The sequence below is a fragment of the Fringilla coelebs genome, assembly GCF_963513975.1.
Source record: "Fringilla coelebs genome assembly, chromosome: 5".
Taxonomy (NCBI): Eukaryota; Metazoa; Chordata; class Aves; order Passeriformes; family Fringillidae; genus Fringilla; species Fringilla coelebs.
The window spans coordinates 6,881,266-6,908,004 of record NC_140033.1 but is presented as its reverse complement, the minus strand read 5'-3'; the positions used below and the strand labels follow the sequence as shown (position 1 = coordinate 6,908,004).

Below are 26,739 nucleotides of genomic sequence, written 5' to 3'. Positions count from 1 at the left end.
TGGTAAGGTTTGAAATGTATTTTACAGCTCTATTGTAGAGTGGTTGGTGCACTTGCCAAAGCATAATGCAGGGGTTCTAAGGTAAAACCAGGGAAGAGGGAAACCATGAAGGAGGGAGGGGAGGAGGGAAGAGGAGAGGAGAGTAATTGATTTTTCAGTACAAATAGAGAAGATAATAGCAGGCCCTCATGATCCTTCTTGGTTTTTGGGTTTTAAGTAGGAGGTTTCAGAAAAGGGACCACAGGAACAACTAACTGGCTTTTGGTGAGCATACCAGCAATAGTGTGGCCAGTGCAACCAAGGCAGTGACTGTCCCTCTGTACTCAGCAGTGGTGAGGCCTCACCTCAAATCCTGGTGTCAGTTTTGGGCTCCTCACAACAGAGACACTGAGGGTCTTGAGCATGTCCAGAGAAGGGCAATGGAGCTGGGATATTTATCCTGGAGAAAAGGACACTCGGGGGGGCCTTATCACTCTCTGTAATTCCCTGACCGGAGGGTGTAGCCAGGTGGGTGTCAGTCTCTTCTCCCAGCTAACAAGTGATATGACAAGAGGAAATGGCCTCAAGTTGCACCACAGAAGGTTTGTTTTGGATATTGGGAAAAATTTCTTCCCCAAAATGGTTGTCAAGCACCTAAACTTTTCTATGGTTCTATAATTTCTCTGCCCTGGGTGTCTGGATCATTGAGGTCAGCTTTTAGATGGCTGTCACAAGACCAAAGAAACAGAACAGGGCAGGTGTCCTTCATCACCATGTCAGCTGCATTCTGGTTTTCAATTTACATGAAGTAGAATTTTTCCTAAGTTGTGAACTTGGCCAGCATTTATTTACTCTTGAAAATCTTTTCTGTCACCAGAAGTTTAGAAGTAACGTATTAAAAACCCACCTACGCTGGAATATTGTCAAATGTCAGTAACTGACTGTTTTGCTGGATCCAGCATTTTCAAAGTTCTTGAGGTAAAAATCAAAATTTTCGTCCAGAACAAGCTGAGAAACTACATGCTTCTTGTAATTTTTTGTTGTTTTTGTTATCTGCATATTTTAAGATTCTTCATCCTGGCTTCCCAAAGCATGGTAATCTTCAGTTTTATCACATAGTACACATCCATATCTCACGACAGTACATTTGGAAATACTCTACTCGCTGCAACACAATCCATACTGATTTTTAGAAATCCATGGGAAAAGAATTACACAGCCAAATTGTCCTGAGTCTGGCAGCCCTTTCTTCTGTCTAGACTCAAGATGTTTGCAGGTGATATGATGGGAGATGGCATTTGCTCTTGCTCTGTAAACTTCTCTGAAAATGCATCATCATTGCTGAATATATTTCAAGTAGGGCGAAAAAAAGGGCAAGTTCTTAGGAGCAAGGCTGTAATATTGGCTTATTTCCTCATGTCATGGTCACTAATTCTTTTACCTCCTTGCCAACTTTTAAACAGTATTTTCAAAATTTTAGTTTATTTCCAATGTGTTTTCTAGATATGTAATTATTCTGTGAAGAAGTGTTATCGTAGGCATTGTATGGTACTCACAGAAGAAAATTCTGCAAATGCTTTTCATGTAATTTCTGATATGTACAGACAGGGGCAGCAAAAAGACTCTTGGTAAGGGGATTCCTCAAAGGCCTTTGTCTATTTTGGCCCTCAGTGTACTTGAGAGAAGACTCTTGTGAAATACAGCATGATTTTCTTTTCTCTCCTTCCCCTCCATTTCACCTTGGCAGTGACTTAAATTGCTGTGATTCACTGTTAAGACTTTTTGTACTGAAATAAACTGTCTGTCTAACATCATCCTCTTCTAAACATGCATTTTGGGACTATGAAAAGGAGGGACAAATGGATGCTCAGCAAGTGCTGGCTCCAGGGGCAACCTTGAACTCATCATCTGCTTATACTCATGTGGGCCATATCTTTGCTGGAAGCTCTCTTGGGAAGCCACATGGATTGGGCCAGTATCCCTGCATTTGTTCTTCTTGGAAGTGCCTGGCTGCCCCACAGCACACTTGTTCACAGCATTTGGCAGTGAAACAAGTCCATTAAATGGTTAGATAAATGTTCAAAAAGCATCACTTTGGAGCACTGCTCTGCGATGATCCTGTGCTTTGTCGTTATTACCCAACATTGAAAGGTATCTCCTGTCTTTTTGTTAGCTGTATGCCTAGAATTAATGTCAGTAGTTGTTAACTTTTACAGACATTAGACAAGGAGTGTGATTGTTTGATTTGCCTTTTAAGGTGCTTATTCACTGATGGGGTTTGATTTCAATGAATTAGGCTGCTGTGGCCCTGAATAGCTGGGAAAAGATTCATGGTTTGATGAAGTGATTGTAAAGTCTCACCAGATGCATGATTGAAGTAAAATAATGTCTTTGAATGCTCGTTTAATTAAAACATTTGTATTCTTTTGGTAGCCAGAAGTGCAACTTGCAGAAGGCTTTGATGTCTTCATGCCAAAATCACAGCTGGACTCTATACTATCAAACTACACTCGCTCAGGAAGTCTGCTCTTTAGGAAGCTGGTCTGTGCATTTTTTGATGACAAGACTTTGGCTAACTCTTTACCAAATGGCAAAAGGAAAAGAGGGCTCAATGACAACCGGAAAGGACTAGACCAAAATATTGTGGGTGCAATAAAAGGTATGTTTTCTGCTTTCTTTCCTATGTGTAATTAGAACATATTCTAAGGAGCTAAGGAGAGTGTAAGGGGATTAGAATTTCTGACGTGTGTTAGGTCTATTAAAATATGCAGTCTTATTTTTATTCCCTTTCATTCACTTGTTAAAAATAGCTTCTACGGGGACAGCTTGTGTTAATTTTAAGCCAGTGATCCTGGTTTCTGAAGTCAGGCTCTAAGGTTGGAAACTCAATGTTCATGTAAGATATTTTTTTTTTCCCCCAGATATCAAAGATGCAAAGAAATCTTGAAAACATAATGACAGTGTAACTGATACACTTCAATCAAGGTTCTGAGTCTTACACTGTATTTGACTGTGTCTGCTCTGTTAATTTTTCAGTAGTTGGTGGCCAGATTGGGGAGAGATGGAGGAAGATAATACTGGCATGAGATTAGTTTGATGCTCATAAGTGCAGTGGTCTCTCTCTTGTGGGAGCAAATTTCTTGGTGCGAGCACCTTTTGCTGGTTGATTTTTCCTAGCAGTCATTGCTATCTAGCTTCCAGAAGAGCCCATGTTCCTTCAAACTCTGTGATGACAGCATATAAAGAGCTGATATTATTAGGCCAGAGTTTCTGAACTAGATTCTATTTTGAAATCTGATATTGTAGGGACAATACCCACATTACCAAAAGACAGGCCAAAAATAAGCTCTAACAGTGGAGCTTATTTTAGAGGCCATGACTTGTTCTCAGGTACAGATTGCTAACTTAGGAGACACAGGGCAATAAGAGGAGCTGCTGTGAGTCCATTGGCAGCAAAAGGAGGCAGGAAAATCTTCTGCAACCACCTCTGTGCCAGCTTTTGGACCCCTCTCCCCATGAAAGAAAGGCACTGACAAACTGGCTTGAGTCCAGTGGAGGGACCACCAAGACTTACAACTTCACTTCCCTGCTTCAGTGTCAAGTGAGGGCAGGTTGAGAGAACTGGAGAGAGGATGATTCAGGAGAAACCTTACTGCTGTTCACAACTACCTAATGGGATGATGTGGAGAAGTGGAGTAAGTCTCTTCTCAGAGGCACAAGAGGCCCTGAACACGTGGAAAATTGCAATTTGATAAGGAGTAGCATTTTCAACATAAGAGTTGACAGTGATTGAGCAGTGCAGTAGGGGTTCAGAGGGGCTGCAGGACCTCCACACCTGGAAATACTCAAAATGTGACTGGTCACAGGCCAGAGCATTATGATCTAGTAGGCCATGCTTTGAGCAGCAGGCTGGGCATGGAAGCCTTCAGAGGACCCTCTCAAGTGTGCTTTTCCGTAGCAAAGTGTATGCTGTGCCTATGTCATAGTCCTAATATGTCTTACAAAGCAGCTGGCAGACTTTCTTACAGTTATGCTTTTATTTAGGTTTAAATCACAATCACTGTTTTGTACCTTCTTTTCTTGAGCTCAGTAATCTGCAAAAATCTGTCTGAACTCTCTCTATCTGTATCTCATTGTTTTTTAAAAGCTTTAATGAATAAGTTAAATGAAAGAAAGAGGAGTTCAAAATTACTTTAAAAAAACCCACTCTAATTTGAACAGCACTTGATAAAATAAATGTTTTACAGTAAATGCAACAGGACTGCTAAAATAGCAGCTGGTACACGCTGCAGAGAGCAATGTTTCTCAGTAGCTAAGATTGTACTATTGGAGCAACTTGTGAGGCTTGGCTTAACCTCTTCCCTTGAGTTTAAGAGAAGAAAGCAGGGACTTGTAGTTCCAATAGAAAAATTTAATCTGTGATGGCACTACTAGGTACCACTGCCATAACAGTGATCTCTATTTGCACTCACAGTGTTGCCCAAATGCTGGAGCCTGATCCCTGATAGGGAAGCCTGTCCCTAAAAGCTGTGATGGAATAAGATGCCAAGGTCTGACGTCCTGTGGGTCTTCACTCATTCTGGCTCCAGTAGCACCCTTCTTCCCTCCAAGGAGCTGGGCTATCAGACACTGTGGTTTCATTTATTCCAAGAAATAACTGAGCCAGTATGAAATCTCTACAAGAACAATATCACGTTGTTTGCATTATTATCATTAGGACATTCTTCTACCACGTGCCCAGATATCCTTTAGTGGCACTTTTAGTCCTTTTCCATGACAGAGATACAAAAGGCTACATTAATGACAAAAATGGGCAGAGAATTTAAAGGAGGGACTGTTTGCTTGAAAATCACTCTTCCTGTTTGAAAATGTTTTCACTGCTGTCCTTAAAAGTAATTTAATGCTTCTGCAACAGAATGATTAGCCAGGGAGCAATTCTCTCTTTTGACTTTGGGTATTCAGTGGCACTTGTTGTATCAGTTGCAGTATTTCTCCTGGGCAATCAGCTTCTCTTGTGAGTCCTTTCACTCAGAACTGGGAAAAAAAAAAAAGATGAAAAACTAAAACTAGTCAGAAGCACTTATTTTTCCTTTGAGTTGTTGACTAGAAATTCAGCCAGTGAAATCCTTCCCTGCAGAAATCAATGAGCTTAGATATAAGTGTGATGTGTCCCTCAGGATCCATAGTTGGACCAGTACGATTTAGTATTTTCATCAATGACACAGGCACTGGTTTCTAGGGCACCCTCAGCAAGTTTGCAGGTGACACCAGCCTGAGTGGTGTGGTTGGTTGACAGGAGAAAAGGGATGCCATCCCAGACCTTGGCAGGCTGGAGGAATGGCATGTGAACCTCCTGATGTTTAACAAGACCAAGTGCAAGGTCCTGCATCTGTGTCAGGGCAATCCCCAGTATCAGTGTAGACTGGTGGATGAAGGGATTGAGAGCAACCCTGCAGAGAAGGACTTGGGGTTACTGATAGACAAAAAATCCCCAAGAACTGTGGGCATGATTCTGTGCCTCTGCTCCACTGTGGTGAGACCCCACCTGCAGTGCTGCAGCCAGCTCTGGGGTCCCCAGCACAGGAAAGACATGGACCTGTTGGAGCAATTCCAGAGGAATTGCTGAGAGATCTGAGGTGGTTCAGCCTGAAGAAGAGAAAGCTCTAGTAGACCTTATTGTGGTCTTTTAATATATAAAAGGGGCTTGTAAGAACGATGAGGATGGATATTTTACCAGAGCCTGTAGTGACAGGACAAAGGGGCAGTGGCTTTAAACTGAAAGAGGGTACATTCAGTTGGACATTAGGAAGCCTTTTTTTTTTTTTTTTTTTTGATGATGGTGATGATGGTGATGGGACTATCGGAACAGTTTGCCCAGAGAAGCTGTGGGTGCTCCATCCCTGAAAGTGTTTAAGATCAGCTTGGACAGGACATTGAGCAATCTGATAAAGCGCAAGATGTCCCTGCTTATTGCAGTGAGGTTGGACTAGATGGTCTTTAAAGTCCCCTTTAAATTCAAACCAGTCTATGTTTCTGTGGCAGAGGGTCTGTTAATACCATACAGCTTGGGTGGACTAGAAAGGCAGGTCCCAATTCTCCTGCCTCCTTGCTGCTGCATCCCCATTCCTTTTTGTCCACATTGTTATTTCTCTAAGCACACATTGAGCAGTTGCCTGTTTTAAGTAAGTAGGAGTTGCAAGTCATTGATCAGGTGCCCATTGTGTCAGATACCATATGGATTCAGAAGGGAAAGATTATTTCTACTATCACAAAGATGATGTTTGTTGCAAATCAAACACTGTGAATGTGTGGAGATGTATTGACTTCTGGGGGCAGCCCTCAGAGCAGGTCTGATGTCCTCCTAGATCAGAGTGCACAGGAGAGTCTTGCTGATGCCTGCCTTGCCATGGTTTTGTGAAGCTGTTAGCATGGAAGGAGTTTTGGTTCTCTTACACTTAGCAGGTAGTGCTGCTTCAAAGTGTGTATATAAAAATACTGAAATTGTCATTTTTTTGTTGCATGTTTCCCAATCCCATTTGTGTGATACTTGTTCTCAAGGATTACAAATCCCTTGAGCTGGGACCAGCTTTCTCTCTTTGTTTGCCAGTCATAATTGTACACTGGGCTCTGAGACCTCTGACCAAGTTTACAATAGCAATACTTAACAGCAAGAATACTTTTTCTATTTCTGCACTTTTTTATTTTTTGCATACCTCTCAGTTGCATGATGAAAATCAATTGCATCAGTTTCACTCCATTTAGAATTCTGTATTTTTGGGATAACACTGTTAGGTTTGTTGTAAATATGGATTTAAAGATAATGTTGACTCTCTCTGTAGCTTTTTTACAAAACACAAAATTGGACCTGTAGGATATTTTTTTCCTCAGTAGTAGTGCTTTTTTTTTTTAGTAGCTTAATAAAAATTCTATTCCATCTGGTTTGGCAGCATAAAAACTGTGATTTCCCCAGTGGTAGGACCTTACTCTTTCATGACTTTGCCTGCAACCTTAGGAACCTGACCAAGAGGCCACCAAATGACCATATCTTCAGCTCTCTATCTGCACCATATGGAAGGCAGCAATAACAAGTGCCTGCCACATCTGAGACTCAGTTCTAAGTACACTGTTATTTTTCTGTGATCATTTTGTGTGAAATTCATGAAGACATCAGGTGTAGAACATTTCTCTGGGACAGGCTTTTATACACAGTAATGATGTCATTCCTCTCATATTTATGCAGCCAAATCACTTCTGAATGGTGAACTTGTGAAACACTGAGTTGGGCTTTATTCTCACAGTCCTGCATTTGGCCATTAAAATTCTATTTGATAATTGAATAATTTCATATATTTTGATTAACATCCTCTCCCATCTCCTTTTCTCCATTTTTGGTGGCACATTTCAAAAATGTGGTATCTTTTTATTTCAGTCTTTACAGAAAAATACTGCACTGCTAACCATGTGGATAAACTTCCTGGTCCTAGGGACTGGGTCCAGATTCTTCAGGATCAAATTAAACTTGCAAGAAGACGATTAAAAAGAGGCTCAGGTATGTATAAAAATATGAGTTACAACATGTGAGTGTAAGATTAAATGCTCAGAGCCTTTGTTTCCACAGAAGTATTTTTCCTGTTGTCTGTAGAGTTGTACTTGTTCATTCTATTAAAATTAGAACTCTTAACACTTTAGCAGGTTTTGTGGGTTTGGAATGGTAGCAGATTTAGGAGCTGTCTCTACAGACAAGTTAAGTTTGAGTGTTTCTCAAATGTTGTCTCCTTTCCTTTAGCATATCCAAACTCTTCTTCCCAGAAATTAGCTGATCCATCCAGGGTTGCAAGTAGAAGTTTTTTAATTCTGTGTTATTTAGTCTGACAAGCCACTGACTGTACTGTTAAGACATAACCCAGCTGACCTTTCCCTCTAAACTGTATGTGTCTGGAAGAATAGATGAGTCTTCTCACATTCCTTGTGAAAGAATCAGAAAAAAAAAAACAAAACAAAACAAACCAAAAGAAAAGCCAGCCACCCACCCTGGTTGTGCCAGCAAGGCTCTGCAATACGTGGGAGGCAGCTTGCCAGCAGTGACAGGTAATCTAGGCAGGGTTTTGCAGCAAAGCTGCTCAGCTTGGGCTGGGATAACCTGGATGCTTGGGACCAGCCTGCAACGAGCTCATTGCTGAGCTTTCACCCTGACAGCACATGGCTCCTGAGCCCTCAGCTCCAACCATGAGTGTGCAGCCTGGAAATCCCCAGTGGGGTCCTTGGGAAAGCAGTGTTACTGATTAAGAGACATGTAATTACCTTATAACTAGTCTTCTTCCCATCTTCATCCCTCCAGTCCTACAAGGGGCTTTCTCCACACGAGGCTTCACTTCTCCTTTCTCAGCCTGCAGGTTTCTCAAGGCTCTCTCAGGGTTGTATTTCTTGCCTGTCTCTCCCTGGGCATATCTGACACTGTTGTCTGAGGCACTTCACTTGTGCCACCTCCTTAAACACAGTCCTTTGCTGTATTTAGCTGCCTGCCTTTTCCCCTCTTCCCTTCTGCCCATCAGCACAATTAAGTGCCTGTTAGCATCCGTGGGATGGGAATCCTGATGGCTCCACGGGGGATGCTCACCCTCTGGTCCCTGGTGGTGAGTGAGACCACAGGAAATGTCCTCCCAGTCTCCCTGTCTCACAGGGCCAACCTTTTCTGTCCAAAGCTGCATCTCTGAAACACACACTTAGTCTGGCATCTGAAATCATTCTCCACAACGTTATTAATGCCAGGAGGGAAAAGCATAAGACAGAGGAAAATGAGAAACACCCAGAGACAGAAATAATGCAGGGGGAGGACAAAAGTGCAGATTATTCAGTAGTATAAGCTTCCCAGGGTAGAGAAACAAACCAGCACTGGCTTTAAAAAGGGTTTCTTGTATGTTGGGGGAGGGAGGACAGAGGGATAGGAGATAATCTTGTTAAAGGCAGTGTCAGATTACTGGTGTTGTACAGCAGGATTGCTTTCTGCCCCTTCCAAAGCTGCCTTTCGGCCTCCCCAGGACAGGAGGGTGGAAGTGGGATGTCAGGCTACAGTAAGGTGAAGGGTGCACTGCAGGATGTGGGGATCTGAGGGTCCTTGGGTTGTCTGCAGAAGATCCCTCAGGAAAGAGGATTGACCTAATTTTGTTTTGATTTTTATTTTCTTTCATCCTTTTTTATTTGCTTTTCTTCTTGCATCTGCAGGATATTAATTAAAATGACAATGACATTCAGCTTTTGCTTTGCAAATGGGGCCACCTCTATCTCTGGTCCTTGCTCAGGATGAAAGAATCTAAGCAGAGGATATTGTATGTAAGCTAGCAAGACTATGAAGGAAAATAAGTGAAGCTGAGTAGTGTGCCAGAATCAGATAGGCTCCCCTGTCTGTGCTGCAGAGGGAAGGTAACTGTTCACCTGTATGTGGTAACTTGTTCACCTGTATAGTGAGTAGCAGTGTACCTACCAGCCCCTCACGTTTATTTGTTGAAAAAAAAACCCCTGCACAATACCTAGATTGGTAGAAAAGCTCTTTTTTTGTGCAGTTTACTGGCACCTGAAGTGCCCCAGTTTCTCTCTAATGTGGCTACAGGCAGACATGCTTTTTCCAGTGTGTCAGGAGTGACTTAACACACCACTGTGGCCACTTGCACCTTTCCAGCCACTGCCATCTCCTCTGGTGGCTGTAGCTAGCCCAACCTGACCTTGCACTGGAGCAAAGAAGTTTCCCAGGCCTTTGGGACAGCAAAACAGTAGATGGGAGCAGAGAGGCAGGAGCAGACAGCTGGTTGCAGTAACATCCTCGTGTTGTTGAAATAAGATTTGTTGGTACTTTTATACTACAATTGTGAGCTTCTGATAGGAGGAATCTAGAGCTGACCAGGCAACAGATCCATCTATTCCCGTATTTTGTGTCCAGCATTGGCTGTTAGCTGATACCTAGGGAGGCCTGTAGGACCAAGGGAAGGATGTTGTGGTGTTTGGTAGGATAGTCTCTCAGTCCTCAGCAGCTTTATCCTGATACAGAACTAGTGATGTTGGAATTATGCACAATTTCTCTATTTATTGTGAATCCATACCAAAATTTTGTGTAATTTACAGAAACCAAACCAGGAGGGGAGGGCAAACATGGAGGGACAAGCTCTTCCAGGACTTCATGTTGTAAACCTTGGCTCTTGGGTATTTCAAAACTATGGGACTTGCAGCCACTGAGATGTGGGATTCATCACTCCTCTGGCTGAGCTCTTGAGCTCTCCCAGTCTGCCTGTGGCCAGTGGAGCAGAAGCTGAGCAAGTGTCCTATGTTCATACTCCCAGGTCATTCTCTTTGAGTTTTGTCTCCACTTGCTCACTGGAACATGCCAGCTGATCTTGTGGGGATAGGCTAAGGTGCCCAAAGAACAAATCTGAGCCACCAATTATCTAACTTCACCCAGGACTTTCTGACCCAATGTGTCTCCCTGGTGCTTGATCTCATTATTTATCTACATCAGTTCCTGGTTTGTCATAATGCACAGGCTTTATATGGAAAAAGCTTAAGATGATCCATTTATTTCAGAGGTCACAAGACAACTTTTTAGTCAGCACTGAGTTGGGCTAAATTTTAATAGCAGAAGTATTTAAGGAGGAGGGATAGGCTTTTCATCCTGCTTGCCTTCCCTCAAGCCATTTAGTATGTCCTCTGATGAGTTTTTCATTTCAAACCAGACAGTAAGACTCTGCATTCATGAGCAGCCCTCTCCACTTTATCCTGTGAAACATTATTTCAGTCTGAAAACGTAAATCCTGCTCTATCTTTCAATTACAGTAATAATTTCAGAGAATTCTATCAAACGACTGGGGTGGATCTGCTTTTTGTAGCCCCTTCTATAGGGTGTACTCCCATGAGTGTTTCCAAATTGAATGAAATTATGATCACTAGATCATAGATGCTGCCCAGCTTCAACCTTATTTACCATATTTGGCTCATCTCCTAGAGTTAGGGACTGAAAAAGCTCCTTATTTCAAAAGCTAATCAAAAAAACCATTTAAAAATTCTGCTTTCTAGAAAATAGTTCCCCCGTGTAGATTTTGAAAGGTTGTTATCCTAAGCCAAATAAAAATTCATTTACGTTCTGAATCAATGACAATATTTTTCATAGCTGGGAATATTCTATTTTTTTAATTTATTTATTTTGCTTCAGCTTTTTCTTAGTTCTTTTAGATTATTGCCTGAGATCTGAGACTTGGGTAGGGTTTTTTTATTTGTTAGATCTGAGAATAAAGCTGCCGCTGACATTAAATTTTTATTGGCCCTGTTCAGTCTTTTCAAAATTTCACAAGTTAGCTGTCACAAAGGGGAGAAGAGACTGTGAGGTTAATGTTACAAACAGATGTTATAATTAAAATTAAAGAGTATGATAATATTCTTCAGCCTTGACTACTGGTCCCATGTCATGCCAACAGCAGAGCATCGTGGAGCACAGCTTCATGATGCCAGGTTTGTCTTCTCCCAGAAGAGGAGCTGAACCGTTTTGGTGGATGGGATGGGATGCAAAGTTGCCCTGGAAGGAAAGAAGTCAAGGGAAGTGTGTGTGCATGGGTTTCCTCTCTTAAAGCAGCATGAATTACAATGCAAATTGCCTCATAATTTACGGTGCTGGGCTTGCCCCAGTGTGGTCCCTTCACCCTGCAAAAGAGAGCACGAGCAGGTGTCTGGTAGCCTTGCCAGTGGCAGCACAGAGGGACACAGTCAGCCATTATCACAGAGATCTTAAATGGGTAAAATCAGAGGGAGCTGACTGGCTGTTCCTGTCACCTCTGTGCAGGCACTGCATTCGAGCCTTTTGATTACTAAACTCTCCATCCATTAATAAGCTGCAGGTCAGGGTTCACACATCTCCCACAGTAAGTTCTTCCTCCCTTTTTATGTTTTGAAGAGCCCGTGAGCCATTATTCCACAGCGGCTGTCCATGGGAAAGCTGATGCTGTGGGGGTAATATGTAATAACAATAACATGTAAATTACCACAGTGTGGGATTCCTGGGGCTGTCCTCTGCAGGGCCAGGGGTTGGATGATCCTTGTGGGTCCCTTCCAACTCAGGATGTGCTGTGATTCTGTTCTAACACTGCCACAGTACATGGGCTGTTCATGCCAAGTGATTACTTTGTGCATAACCTGGAACCTTTGGATTGCCTGACTCCTTAAAGGAAAATACAGCAATTTTGGAAAACATGCTGCAAATTATTTAAATAAATCGTGTGCCATGATGCTTCATCCTTGAATTGTTGTTTAAAATTAACATTACTTTGTTGCAGTGTAAAATAGAGGGGAAGAAGGAAAAATAATTTTTTATTTATTATTTTTTCCCTGGGAATGTGCTTTTCTCCCATGTCCTTGTTCAAACTGCTGCTTCCATTGTTTTATGTGAGGGTTTTCTTCTTCTTTCCTTTTTTCTTCAGCCTTCTGATTCCCTGGTTTCTGCTTTTGACACAATATCTACATGCTGCAAGAGATTGGGTTGATTTTTGCTTAGCAATACACACAGGGCCAGGAAGGATGTAGGATGAAGTCCAACATGTGGTACAGTGTGTTTGTGGCCAGTATTTTAGATAAAAACCAGCAATATTAAAATAGTAACTGCTGTATTTAACTTCCCAGCCCTGAGCACGTGTGTACTTCTTTCCAGGAAAGCAGCAAGTGTACACTTAACAGACAGACATGTACCTCAGAAGCTTTACAATTTGGGGGGAATCTAAGGAAATTACTACCAGCGTTATTTTGCAAGATCTGCAGCACTGTATCTAAGCAAAGGACAGAGAAGAGGCTCTGAGTTCCCACAGGAGGCTCTCTTCCTGCTTGCCTTGTCTTGAAAGCTGGCCCAAGACAGTGAGGTTTGGCTGGCAGTCTGTGGGTGTGGTTGTTGAAGGCAAACCTTCCTTTCTTCTTGGAATGGCATGTAAGAGACTGGTGGTTTATATCCATGTTAGGAGGTCGAGATGTTTGCCATTCCCCTGTGCTGTACTTCACCTGGAGCTGCAGTTACACATCCAGTTTCATAAAACAAATCCTGGCAGCTGCTGAGCAGAGTGAGTAGCTCTCTGGGCATCTGCTCTGCTCCCACTCCCTTGCTGGCGCTGGCACAGGCATTCCTGTGGCCATGTTGTCAGTTTTTAACTGGATCTGATCTTGGTGACTGTATAAACATTTGTGCTGTCATGAGGAATGAGACTGGAACAATTGGTGGAGAGCTGAACCTCATTTATCAGTCTTCTGCCAGATTAAAATGGCCAGGTAACCTTTGCTTCTATAGAGTTGGAGATTCTAGTCCTTACCTTCTGAAGTTCCTTGTTTCCATTTGTTTCTTTCTGTATTATTGCTTTCCTCTGGTGTAGGAAGAGCAGTTAGGCAGAAAGGTGGCCACATTTCTAGAACTACTTCACAAATTGCTGCAGAAATTTCTAAAAAAGCTGTCACTACAGTGGGCAGCCCATTGGCACCACCCCTGATATTCATAGAGGGAAGGCTCTCCAGTCCATTGCCAGCACTCAGATCTGGCTTCCCCCATTTTCCTAGCTTGGCTCCCTTCTACCCAAGGGGCCAGATGCAGCTTGTATGCTGAGTTGCTGTGCCCCAGAATCACCTGGTGCAGGTAGTTCTTCACAGCATTGCTAGAAGTTGGCCTCAGACTGACAGGATCTTTAAAGCCGTGTATATCCCATTGGCTGAGTGTTGGCTTCTCATTGCACCATGCTGTCTCCTCCCTTGCACATCCAGTCCTTCCATCACTGAGAGTCTGGTCCAGATTCAAACCAGCTTAGGTGATCCCTTCCCACTTAGTGAGCCACCTATCTCTTCCAAAATTCAAGGTTTTCACAGTGAGCTGTACCAGGCACTGAATTTGCTCCTGCCCAGGGTGCCACCTTCTCACAGAAAGCAGAGAAAGGTCTCAATTCCAGGCACCAAGTCACTTGCACATCTGTGCCATGAACTTACCAGGGCTCTGCATTTAAACCTTTTGTGGGAGGAATGCTGCCTGATAGTAGAGTTTTAGTTTGTTTATGTTTTCTTTGGTTCAGTTAATTTTGCAGAACAGAGAGCATATAGCTAAAAACTGACCTGACATCCAGGCATGTGGGAGAGACAGCAGTGTCTTGGACCAGGGATGGAGAGACAAGGGTTGATGGATTACATTAGAAAACTGATGTAGATTAGGAGCTGGATTAGACACTATCATCATGGAGGCAACAACTGAACATCCTCGTATAGAGCCATGATAAAGATGATCAGGACAGTAGCTTAGGCTCAAGTGGGAGGTGAACTGAGCTGCTTAGTTTATCTGCAGCTTTGGTTTTGATCCCTGTGGATATTGTGCAGTGAATGGATGTGAGCAGGCATATATCCACCACACTGACCTTGTACAAGGTAGTTCATAGGACAAGGGGTGATCATTTTAAACTACAACATGGTTGATTTAGATTAGATGTAAGGAAGAATTTTCTACAGTGAGGGTGCTGAAACATTGGCACAGGCTGCTCAGAGAGATGCTGGATGCCCCATCCCTGGAATTATTCAAAGTCAGGACTCTGAGCAACCTGATCTAGTTGAAGCTCTCTCGCTGCTAGTTTCAGGAGGGTTGGACTGGGTGACCTTTAAGATCCCTTCCAACCCAAACGGTCTGTGATTCAGTGATAATGGGCTTGTCCTGTATGACCACACCTCATTTGCTGAAGTGCCCTCAAAGATCTCATTGTGCTTCAAAGGCCTTAAATATCATGCTGCAGTGCCAAAAGACAAAGGTAATAGGATTTTGAATAGGGCTTGTTTAGGTTAGGCACGGATTTCCTGTTACACACCTTTGATTTACTCAGGGTTCACATGCACATCCCAGGTACTAGAGCCTAACAAGTCCCTGCACATCTGCTGAGTGAGGCAAGCTATGTCTGTGCATTCCCTTGGCCTCTGGCAAACACAAAATGAACAAATTAGGCTTTTAGCCTCCCTTCACCATGGGCCAAATTAACTCAAATGCGCTTGCATAAGCTGTGGGTTGAAAGCATGTGTGTATATACACATTAATTGCCAGTGTGGTCACGTGCTTTTTTAATTACACTGGTCACCCACCTGCATTTTTGAAAACACTTTGCCCTAGTAAATCCGTCCCCTGCAAAATGAGCTTGCCTGTGGTCATGGGAAGTTTGGGTGCAGAAATGGGAGTGTTCCTTTCCCTGCAGGCATGGGATGACTGTCGGTGGGTGGAGTTCCAGCCTGCAAGGCTCTTCATCTAAGGACCGCTGGGGACTTTTCTTGAAACTTTATCAAGTGATAACAACTCCTCTTATCATACAGATATCCTGAAACCTTAAAAAGAACAAGTGTTACTCCATCCCACTGCTGGTACAAGTGCTTCTTAATACCCAACATCCTCTTCCAAGTTTGCATTTTTATTATATGACCTTTTCCTCCAAACAGTGAGTTTTTAACCGAGCACTTGCAAATTTGCAGCTGAGGAAAGTAGATAGAAAATGCAAAATCACTTCACAGTCTGCAGCTTTTTAATCGCATTCCCGTATTCAGTAAAAGTAATGAGATTTCTTGTTTATATTTGTAATCAGCAGAGGCAACTGACTGTGATGAGAAGCCGGACATTTCTCTACTACAAACAGGTAAAATGCATTAAAATTTTTATCAGTCTTCCGTATGTGTTTTTGTTTATTTATGGCACAGAAGCACTTTTCAATAATCCTGACTTGCCATGTACAGCTGGGTAATTGCACACAGGACTCTACTATCTAAAGTTTTGAATGGTCTGTGTTAAAAAAACAAATGCATCAGAGTCTTACAATTTTCCCCTCAATTTCATATTCATAAAACCTCAAGGTCCATGGGAGCAGCTAAGCTAATAAGACCTGTAAGTTACACTTCTTATGCCAGATAGAGACTTGTGCTCATCCCTGATATTTCTGGGAGTATTTTTTATCTCTTAACAGAGTTATTGGTAGGCACAAACACAATCACTTGTAGTGTCACATCTGTTGAGTTGTTGGCAGTATTAGCCATAATATCTTGGACTCGCAGAAGGATTGCAGACATTTTTACATGCTAGTTAAGTGTTAGTTTACTTATTCTTGAAGTGCAGCCACCCTGCCTTAAAAGCCTGACAATTGCTATGCAGCAGCTTGGCTGTGCAGCTGTGTAGACTGGGAAATAGCATTTTTCCACACTGTTGAATTTGGTGCTGAAATCACCAGTCTCACCAGACTGAGACTTAAATTTGAAACACCCTCACATTAAGAGTTGGTCCATCAGTAGGTGCCATGATGGTAGGAGCTGAGCTGCCATCCTCTGAAAATCCAGTAGGGCCAGAGTCTGGGGAGGTGGTCATTTCCCTGCATTTCAAAGTCTGTAATGTCACTGAGATGCTGCTTCTTATTCCCAAAGCAGAGAGGATCTTGGGCAGACAAATAACGTCATTGATTACTGCGGTTTTGTGTTATTTCATTTAACAACAAAGGCTGGTCGGAGATCAGCAATGCCACTGCTGGAAGAGCAGGACAGGGCTGGTACTGGGTTTCTGAGCACACCACACGGTACCTGACAGCTGTGGGGAGGACAGGAGACTACTGGTGACCATCACAGCATCTGTCTCCTGTGCCAGGACTCCCTAATCTCTCTTGCACAAGGGCTGGAGAAGGAGCTTTCACACCCTGCTGCTGTGTGCTGGAGCAGCAGCTGCCAGCCGTGGAGCGCTGTCGGAGCACGTGCAGTTACTAAGGAATAGGAGCAGCGGAGCAGTTGGGAGGACAAGCAGCTATAGTCTGACTCTGGCATGGACCCAGGGGGGGCTGGGAGCACGCGCTGCCTGGGAGCCGCCGTCCTGCTTTCCTGGCCAGCCGCTGAATAATATGTCTGGCTACGGCTGGGATGAAAGATGCAGGAAGCTCTGCATTGAAAGGTCCCTTCCAAGCAACATCCTGTTGGTTTCTTTCATCAGGGAGGGAAGCAATTCCGCTGCGAGAGGACCCTAATAAAGGTTGTTAACGCGGGGTAGCGTTATCTCTTCGTTGCTCCGGTAATCACGTTAAGGAGCAGAATGGACAGTTTGCTGTAGGTTTCTTGGAGCAGTTTCTGTAGTCCCTGCTCAGGTTGTACATCAGGGATGGAGATGAACGTGCTGAGATGGTTCTGGTAGACAAGGCGACTCCCTTTCCACTCCACTGCAGATCGCCCTTGCGGTCTGCTTGCTTGTACACCTTTGAGCATCCATGCATGCAGCTTTTGAGCTGAAATGCTTGTGTGTGATGTGTACTGCTCCACGCTACCTGTGGAAGGATGCCTAAATAAACCACGCTGCAGTTTGCATTGGGGGGGAGGTGATGCTCACAGGCTGTGAGCCAAGAATTTGACTCACACCCATTATTATATGTGTGCCAGTGCCTCTTTATAGGACAGATCTGTATAATCTCATACTGTTGTTGGAAGCAGATTATTTAAAGTGATACACAGACAGTATAATGACAGTAATTATGAGACAGAGCCAAAATATAGCTGCTTTGTATCAAGGAATGTAGCAAAAGAGGTGGAATATGATTTTTACAGGGGTCTTTCCCTGTTTCAGTACAGCTGGTTTTACAAAAGGGTGCTTGACAGGTTCTTTAAAGAGAGTCTGCGTGCAATTTATTCAGCTGTCTTCTCTGTTTAGCTTGAAAAATCTTTGGGGAAAAGTCTCTCTGATTCTGTTTGTGCAGTGCCTCATGCGATGGGCCTTGGTTGCAGATGACAGCTAATATCAGATAAATCGTGGCCTCAGGTATTAGGAAAAATTTCTTCCCCAAAAGTGTTGTTGAGCACCAGAACAGGCTGCCCAGGGAAGTGGTGGAGTCATGGTCCTGGGAGGTATTTAAAAAATGTGTAGATGTGGCACTTGGAGATATGGTTTTGGTGGACTTAGCAGTGCAGGATCTTAAGTGTCTTTTCCAACCTAAATAAACCTGTAACTCTGTGATCAGTGGTTAACCTGGTTCTTCAGTGTAATAAAACCAGAGTGAATTGGGTTGGTTGAGGGGATCTTGCAGGAGATTGGGTGGGGAGAAAAGATGTGGGGGTATGGGAGCTATCCATGATTTTGATTTTCAATAAGTGAAACTTGATTTTCTTGATTTTCAATAACTGAACAAACTGTGAAGCAAAAGCACCCAGGGAGAATTGTTAGAATCAGTGATAAGCGTTGGTGCCAAAAAACAAGGGAAATCTTAGATGCCTTTCCAGCTTTGTCAGTCCTGCCTGTGACACCAATGCCATTATGAACGAAATCTGGGTACATGTATACTAGCAATGCTGGAATATTTCAGTCTGTATGATTTTGGATTATAGCCTCTGGCTGACACTTCATTTGGGACACCTCAGTCAGAGGTGTGGTTGCTCTCAACTCTCTCTATCATTGATGGGAAGAGAGCTGCTTCCAGAGGCAAGGCCAGGTCAGCTGCAGTTGTGTTTGGAGGTGTCTCTCTTTTGGTGCCAGCAGGACCAGGCTCCAAGTGCAGTTAATTGGTGCCAGTGCCCACAGCCAGGTCTGAACCAGCTCCCTCTGTGCCCACAAACTAGCAAAGTCCTGGGATTTGAGGAGGGCAGGGGGTGCTTTGTTTTCAGAAACCTCTTTTGGAACTCAAAAGCCTGGTAAAAATAATGAAGCTGGTACATCCTCATAAAGCTAAGACATTTTTCCCAATTAAATTTTAGCACTCCTGAACAGAAATGATGCTCCTATGTTAAAATCACCTCTATACTAAGAGGGCCTTGGCTGTAAAGGCTGTTGATTGAAGGGTGTTTAAAGTAAATTGGAAGAACTGTGGCAGTTAAACTTGCTGGGAACTTTGGTTCATTGACAGATAAATCACAAGAAAATACTAGAAGAATTGTCCCTAACAAATGTTATCAAAGCTCAGGTCTCCAGCTTTTGCACCTAACCAAAGCTGCAGGCTGTGTCCAGACCTGAGCTGAGACAGATCAGACAGCTCTGGGGGTAATTATCGTGGGCTCAGTGGAAAGGCTGATTAGTTTCTTGGTGATACAGGATACCTGGAGGGTGTGAGATAGATCTTTATCAGGATGAGGATGTGGCACCTTTTAGACTCTTTCTGTGTAAGATGGTATTGTGAAAAGGCTCATCTTATTTCACTGTACAATTTACACAAAGCATTGGGATTTTGTGGTTTCAAAGAAAAACAAAAGGAAGGCATAACCTGTAAATTCTGCATGTGAGAACAAATGTAAGCCAGCTGCAACACCCTTGTCTTGAATCCTCATCTTGTAAATTGGATTGGAAAGATGTAGGCAGGTTTAGGACCATAAGGTAGCACTCCTTACCCCTGCTTTCGACCACAGCCATGCTGAGAGTTTGTGTAGTTTCTCCACACTGGGGTTAATTTTAAGATGAGAAAGGATTTTGATATCCCTAACGGAAGCTGAAACACTAACATCCCAATCCTCAGGTCTAGGGGTGATAGAGCTTTGTGAAAAGATGAGAGCAATCTCTTGGTAAAGAAACGGATGATAAGAAAACAGCAACAATCCAATTCTATATAGGTTGTCTCCTTTTCTCTTGAAATACAATATCAAGAAAATGAAACTTGGGAAAAGAAAAAAAAAGAAAAACCTATTCCAAAACCTTAAATATAAATCCTTTATTGTAATATAAATCTTTATCCTTTCAATGTGTGATTGTATGAGTCTTCCCTTTTCATTGGGATGTATTTGCCTCTCAGGCTGATTGATGTCTGTCTTCTCTTTGCCCTGTGTTCTTAGCACCCTCGTTGTAATTCTTCTGTCCATCTTTTCATTGTTCTGTTTAGAAAAAGCACATTCTTAAAGTGCTTTTTAAAAGATGGGATATAATCATACAGTGCACCTTTTATAGGTGTGTGTGTATATATATAATTTTTTTCTCCCATATGCATTTAGACTGCTGTGGACTGGTGGGGGTTTTTACCAAATAAGATCCCAAAGTATGTACTCAAGGTTTGAAATTCATGGGGTGCTTTTTTCACTTCTTCAGAACCAAAACTTCAAAGGGGTGAACGTAGCAGTGCAGTTTGTGCTGAAGACTAATGGAGTGCTTTACATCTGAAGTGGGCTGCACTGTATGTTGTGTGAAAAACTTGGCTGGCAAATTTTGTATTCAAAAAATCTATTTAATTTGCTTTTCTTTAGCCAATTGAGCTCTACTCTAAATGGAATTCAGCAGCACTGCCTGTGTGCACACCAGCAGTTCAGCCTCATCACTAATTAAAATTAAAACTCAAATACATTATTTCCATAATTCTAAAATGATTTTTTTTTTTGTTTCAAATTATTGATATCTTCAATTCTTACATTTTTTTAACTGATTCTTTCAAACTCTTCCTCCCTCCAGGTAACCTTTTCGACACCACAACAGACCATCTGATAGATGCAAACCCAGATTTTTCAGTTTGAATTTCACATCCTGCATCAGTGTTCTTAGCAGATAGAAACATCCTCTCCTTTGAGTAATGTTCCTGCAAGCTCAGCACGAGAACTTCAGTGTACTACAAGACATGGGCAGCCATACAGCTTTTCTTACAAGTCTGTGGTTTTTTCCATGCATTTTCCATGTAACCTCAAATAATGAAACCACCAGATCGCTTCATTGTCCTTCATCTCAATTAAGATGATTTCCCTCCACATCCCATTACTGAATTAGCGGGGTACCCACTCTGAGGTCACTCTCTTGCCTGTGTTTCTCCTCCATGATTGTATTTTTCCATGTTTGTATGCTTGCCAGCAGTGTCTCATCTTAAACCACGAAGAAGTTGTGATTCTTCCTGTCCCCAGGGACCAGGGTGGCCTCTCCACCATGAACCCTGGGGGCTTAATGAGCATCTGACTTGGTGAAGCTCTTTGCTTCTGCAGACCCACTTTTCCCTTCCTGGCTGCTGCAGTCCCAATGACCAGTCGCAAACAGCTCTGATTAAAAAGTCCTTACTGGGTTTAGGAGGGAATAAAGGAGGATTTCTCCCAGCAGTGCCCCGGTTCCTAGTTACAGCAAGGAGAAGCTATTCCTCAAACAATTTCCCCCATGTGGACCTAGTGGGATGGCTCTTGAGCGTCTTCATAGTGCAGATTGCTGGAGGTGGTCATTTTCCCCTCACTGTTGCCCCCAGCTTGTTCAATCACCTCAATTTCAAAATGTATTAATTTTCTGTTTTCTAAGAAGAGGGTCTGCTCACTGTGATTTTTCAGCCACTGTCCTTGGCAACAACACTCACCTATTTAAAAAAAAACAAGTCACCTTTCAACTGGCACTGTACTGATATCTCAGCAGTTAAGACAAGTGAATCGATCAAGAAATTGCACTGCCCTCAGACACTGAAAGGGTCAGGTTAGGGTTGAGGTAAAACCGTGTGCGGCCCTCCCTGCAAACCTTCATTTCTGCACCTTTCATCAGCACTAAATTCACTTTAAAAATGTCACAGAGAAATCTGGGAGGTCTTACCTGCCACACCTATTGATCACCAGGCAGTTTGAGCACGTGTCCTGCAATTCGAGGGAGAGCTTGCTAGAGCCTTTGCCATTGTGTTTCCTTTCCCTGTGTGTATCTTCGGTACTTTTTTTATTTTTTGGAAACTATTTGGCCTTTGAGTGTCTCAACAGAAGTGCTATTACAGAGTGGGATGGTTTTCAAAATGTTCATCCTCTTTTTTAAACAATCCTAATGCCTGTTTCTCAGGTGTCACAGAATACCCACAAATAACACTGAAGCCAACGTGAACAGTTTGTTCTCTTGGCACCTGAGAAACCAGGCTCCCAGCTGTTCCCTGCCCACCTTCCATGGACTTTTAGGAATGACCATGTTCTCTCTGAAACTGTGGAATAGATTGAATGTGCACTGCAAACCTTAAATTTTGAGTCTTTTCTTCCTTCATGGCTTGGAGTTGCCTGCATTGGGCAGGGGGCACCAGTCCGTTGTGTTGTAACCCTTCAGCAATGAAATCAGCATTTTGTAAATTTGGAAGATTGCATTTGTGTTTACTTACTGTGACTACTGTTCAGACTTTCTTCAGAAATCTTTTTATAGGGTTTATTAGAGAGAAGAAAAAAAAATCATTCCATATTTAGGTAAAAATGTCTCAATCTTCTGTATATATGTTTTATTAATATGTAAATATTTAGATATTTTTAAATTACTATGTTCTTAATAAAGCGACAAGGGACTAGTTGTGAAATGGTGTATAACATTGTGTCGTGTTACCGATCTCTGGGAAATCCTCTTTGTCAGTTCAGAAAAGAAAACCTACAATAAATAACTTTAATTGCACGTGTGTTCCTGTGTTCTATGCTGGATTCCCATATTTTAGAGGAATTACTTTGCCACCAGTGGATTACACATAGGAAAACCCTGAAAGTTCCCACCAGGATGCTATTTTTCCAGCTGGCTCAGCCAGAAACCACACTGGCCTTGCCAATCACAACAACATCTATATCCAATCGTGTAATAATTCTTGAGTATTACAAACTGATATGCTTGAAGTCTAATTTTAATTGAATTAGGTGCCTTTATAATCTGCACTTAAAAGGTTAAGCTCTGCTTCTATGGAAACAACACACAGGAAGGACAAACCAATACTCACAGGTTGGAGTAGCTGCAAAGATATATGCTTGGTAATTCATTATCACACCCTCATCAAATGTTTAGCCTTAGAAAATACTTCCTGCAAAAACATGTTCCTGGTAATCTTCCATCAATTCCAAGGAGCCAGTGAAGTGCAGTGAAGCAGCAGCTCACCACACCTTTTTGGCTTTATACAAGGAGCACTATGGAGACTCTGATAGTAAAAAGTCCCCAGGAGAGCTTCCTTCACATTTCAGTGGCTGCCCAGATCGGCTGGAGCCTGGTGCAGATCCTGTATCCCTGTGGCAAGACAGGAGCCAGTGCAGGCTCTCCCCTCTGGGGGGTGCTGAAAGAGCATCTCAGATCACAGAATGGTTTAGGTTGGAAGGGACCTCGACAGCTCCAACCCCTGCCATGGGATGGAGCATCTTGCACAAGATGAGGTTGGCCAAAGCTCCATCCAGACTGGTCTTGAACACTCCAGGGATGGAGCATCCGCAGCTTCACTGTCACAGAGCCTCACTGTAAACCAGTCTCATTGGAAATTTGTTTTTCTTAATAGCTAATGTAAATCTAAGCCTCTTTTAGTTTAAAACTGCTGCCCCTTGTCCTGTCCCTACAAGCTCTAGTAAAAAGTCCCTCTCTATCTTTCTTACAAGCCCCCTTTAAGTACTGAAACACCACTCTAAGGTTTCCTTCTCTCTGGGCTGAGCCCCTCAGCTCTGTTCTCCCTTTTCTGGACATGCTCCAACACCTCAATGTCTTTGTTGTAGTGTGGAACTCAAAAGTGTCCCCAGGATTCAGGGTGTGGCCTTACCAGTGCCAGGTTCAGGGGGGACAATCACTGTCCTGGTCCTGCTGATAGAGGCCGTGATGTTAAAGCGTGGCTTTGTTTGGCTTGTTTTAAAAAACAGGGACCAGGTTAATATACTGTTCCTTGCAACATTTAAGTAGAGCACCTGAAATTGAGTTTAAGGTACAATTATGAGCAAGAAATGTTGCTGTGTGTTGCAATCTGCACAGCACTAATCTCTGTGCTGCAGAGCCACCAGCACATGCTGCTGCCAGGCTGCAGGTTCACCTGCTGGAACAGCTTTGGGATGGAGCAAGTGACTCTGGCAGCACCCATACCTGAGCTCCAGCCACGCTCCTGCTTCCTTGCTGGCCCAGTCAGCCAGTCCATCCCTCTGTCCTGGGTACAGTGAAAAAAATCCTTCTGAAGCTGAAGAGGAAAAAGGATATCCTCCTGGTAACATGAAAGGAAACTGAAGCCTGGGCTTTATAAAAAATGCATTAATTGCGAGACAAGAAGAAAGTCATCTCAAGTGCCTGTGACATGTTGGTTTAGAAACGGCTGGCTGAGTGTTTCGGGGGAAACACACTCTGTCTGTCACATCAGAGTGGTTTGGGGATGGGTGGTCCTGATGCAGCCACCCCTCCTCTAGAGAAACCTTCTCCCCAAAAGCCTCCCGCTCTGCTGAGGCCTCGCTGGGAAGCACATTTCTCTTTCTCTGGGGAAGGGGGGGGCACAGTCCTAGAAAAAACCCGATAGGGCCACATCCTCCTAGAGAAACAGATGTGCAGATGTTGCCAGCATTTTGCAAGACTTTTCAAAAATAACCCCCTTGTGCATGTTCTCCCCCAAACCTAAAGCAGCAAAATGCCTTGTAGGAGGTGCTGAGATATCTCTTCTCCCTCCACTGGCTCTCCCACTGCTTGAGCATCCCTGCAGCTGGGCTGGGGTAAGCAACTTCACTCCTTCCTGCCACGCTGTCATCACAGGGAGGCACGAGAGGGGTTTGTACAAGTAGGTCAGGTATGATTTCTCATCTGCCGACTGCTAATAAAAGCCACTGATGTGAAACCTATAACATTATGAGTATAAATAATTTAGCTCCGGTGTGTAAACATCAATTCTAGGTTTTAAAAAAACCTAAATAATTCCATCAGCTTTTTCTATCCCCTCCATGCACATGTTGTTACACCCAGCTATAACAAGGGCAGTAACTTCACGTTGAAGTGTTCACAACACCAACCACCATTGCCCCTGGAGCTACCAACAAGCATGGAGTGAAGAGCTTCATCCACCCCTGCCCAGCAAGAGACAGGTGAGAGTACCATGGTGGCCCGTGGCTCCTGCTGGAGCCTGGCCACAGAGCCAGCTTGGAGTGGCAACCACCACCATGGGCAGAGATGTCCCCTGGCAGCACCACCAGCACACCCCGGAGAAATGTCATTTTCAGGTGATGCCTGGACAGGTTGGGGTGGACGGAAAAGGCCAACCCACATAGTTCTGCCATCCACTAAGCTTCAGGTGGCCTGGAGGATCCTTCCTGCCCCAGGATGGTTCAGCAAATCATACAGACTGCATGTGCACTCCAGCAAAGGAAATCATCCAGGAGACCTGAAAAAAACTCACAGGCAGCAATGCTCCCACACCACAGGATTCCTGCTCTACTTTTGCCCCATACCCAGCACTGCCCTGGAGACATCAGGTGAAAGGGGTGTCAGCTAGAGAAGGATGAGGGGAACATTTGTGTGTCAGGACAGTGTGAGCCTGTGCCAGCTCCCCAAGGAGTCACTGGGAAGTCAGCAGGGATGGATCTGGACTGGAACCAGCATGTGGCTACTGCCATTACCATGGCTTAGAGAAAGCAAAGATTAATGTAATCATTTAATCCCAAGAGATTTCAGGATTCACCGACTGTATCTCATGTCTCCATTCATCAGAGCACAGGGGATGTGTGTAAACTGCTCTGCTCTTAGCTGGACCTCTGCTCCCCCCTGATTTCCCTTTTCCCGAGTTCCTGCACAGGCCCTCAGTGCCCAGCTCTCCCCACTGCCACATCCCTGCCTCCTGACACAGCTGTGGTAGGCCCTGCCTCACTTTTTTGGCTGGTGAGAATGGTGACATCATCCACCTTTTGTTTTCTTGACTTTTTCCTGGTGATGGCTCCGTCCTCAAAACTGACAGACCTCTACCTCCCTGGCCTGATGCTGGCAGCGTCTGTGGGGTATCCACTTCCTGCATCTCCATCCACCCTTCACGTACTGCCCTGATGCTGTAAGAAGAACCAAGACTGGGCTGGACACCCTGCAGGGAATGGGGTTTGTCCCAGGGTTAGAAGTAACCTTTGCCTGCATAAAATTTGCCCAATCACCACGGTCTGGCTGGACAACAGAACAGCAACAGTGACAGCCTATGACTCGCCATGGATTTGTCCTTTCTGTCCCTCTGGTCCAGAGTACCACATGTGATCTGATACCATGTACTCCCATCCTGCCTGGGGGTCCTGCTGCCTTCACTCCTTCCCCCAGGGCTAAAACACAGACAGAGGCTGCTGAGCAGCCCATGGCCACCCTGCACACCCAGGTGCTGCTGCCAGCCCCCAAGGAATGGCAGTGCATGTGCTGCATCCCACAGACATGGAGCGCTGCTCCGAGACATCCACTTCCTAGATCCTCTGCTCATCAGGGCATCATGTTCCCAGCTTCATCTCTTGGACAGCATAGAGTGCCAAACCCCAGTGCATTAGCATAGATTTTACATTTAACAGTCATTACAAATGGGCTCCCACATTGCTCCTCTGCTGCCTTTCACTGAGCATGGTGCATCATCCCCCACCTCTCATTTAAAGTCCCTTTGGGGAGGCCTTGGAGCAGTGGAGATTCCTGCCTCAGGCAGGCCCCCAGCACCCATCCCAGTGGGATGGTGTCCCTAGGGATTGCCCTGACCCAGATGCCAGACCTTGCACTTTGCCTTGTTGAACCTCATGAGGTTCACACGGACCCACTCCTCAAGCCTGTGCAAGTCCCTCTGGAAGGCATCCCTTCCCTCCAGCACATCAGCAGCACCACTCAGCCTGGTGTAACCTAAAAACCTGCTGAGGCTGCTCTAGAAACCACTGCCTGTGTTGCTGATGACAATAGTAAATAGTTTTGGTACAAGCCCTTAAGGAACACCACTCATTACTGGTTTCCACATGGACATGAAATTTGACCAAACTCTTTGGACATGACAATCCAGCCAGTTCCTTACCCACCTATCAGCCCATCCATCAAGCTCATACCTCTCCATCTTGAGGCCAAAGTGATGGGGAATGACAATGACCATATCAAAACCCTTACAGAAGCCCTGA

The 26,739-nt window shown here is 43.9% G+C and overlaps 1 protein-coding gene across 4 annotated transcripts in view; it reads left to right on the top strand.

The window, feature by feature from the left end:
* Positions 1–22,280, top strand: part of BEND7 (BEN domain containing 7) — a 50,335-nt gene extending 28,055 nt beyond the window's left edge. Inside the window, exons 6-9 of one of the 4 annotated variants that reach the window (XM_084206538.1) lie at positions 2,413–2,638; positions 7,409–7,528; positions 15,591–15,638; positions 20,384–22,280. In XM_084206538.1, the coding sequence (XP_084062664.1) occupies positions 2,413–2,638; positions 7,409–7,528; positions 15,591–15,638; positions 20,384–20,445 (456 nt within the window). In that variant the 3' untranslated portion in view covers positions 20,446–22,280. Of the gene's footprint in view, positions 1–2,412; positions 2,639–7,408; positions 7,529–12,434; positions 12,656–15,587; positions 15,639–20,383 lie in introns of those variants that run through there. The other 3 variants (XM_084206537.1, XM_084206539.1, XM_084206540.1) reach the window with 3 other exon arrangements.
* Positions 22,281–26,739: the final 4,459 nt, after the last annotated feature.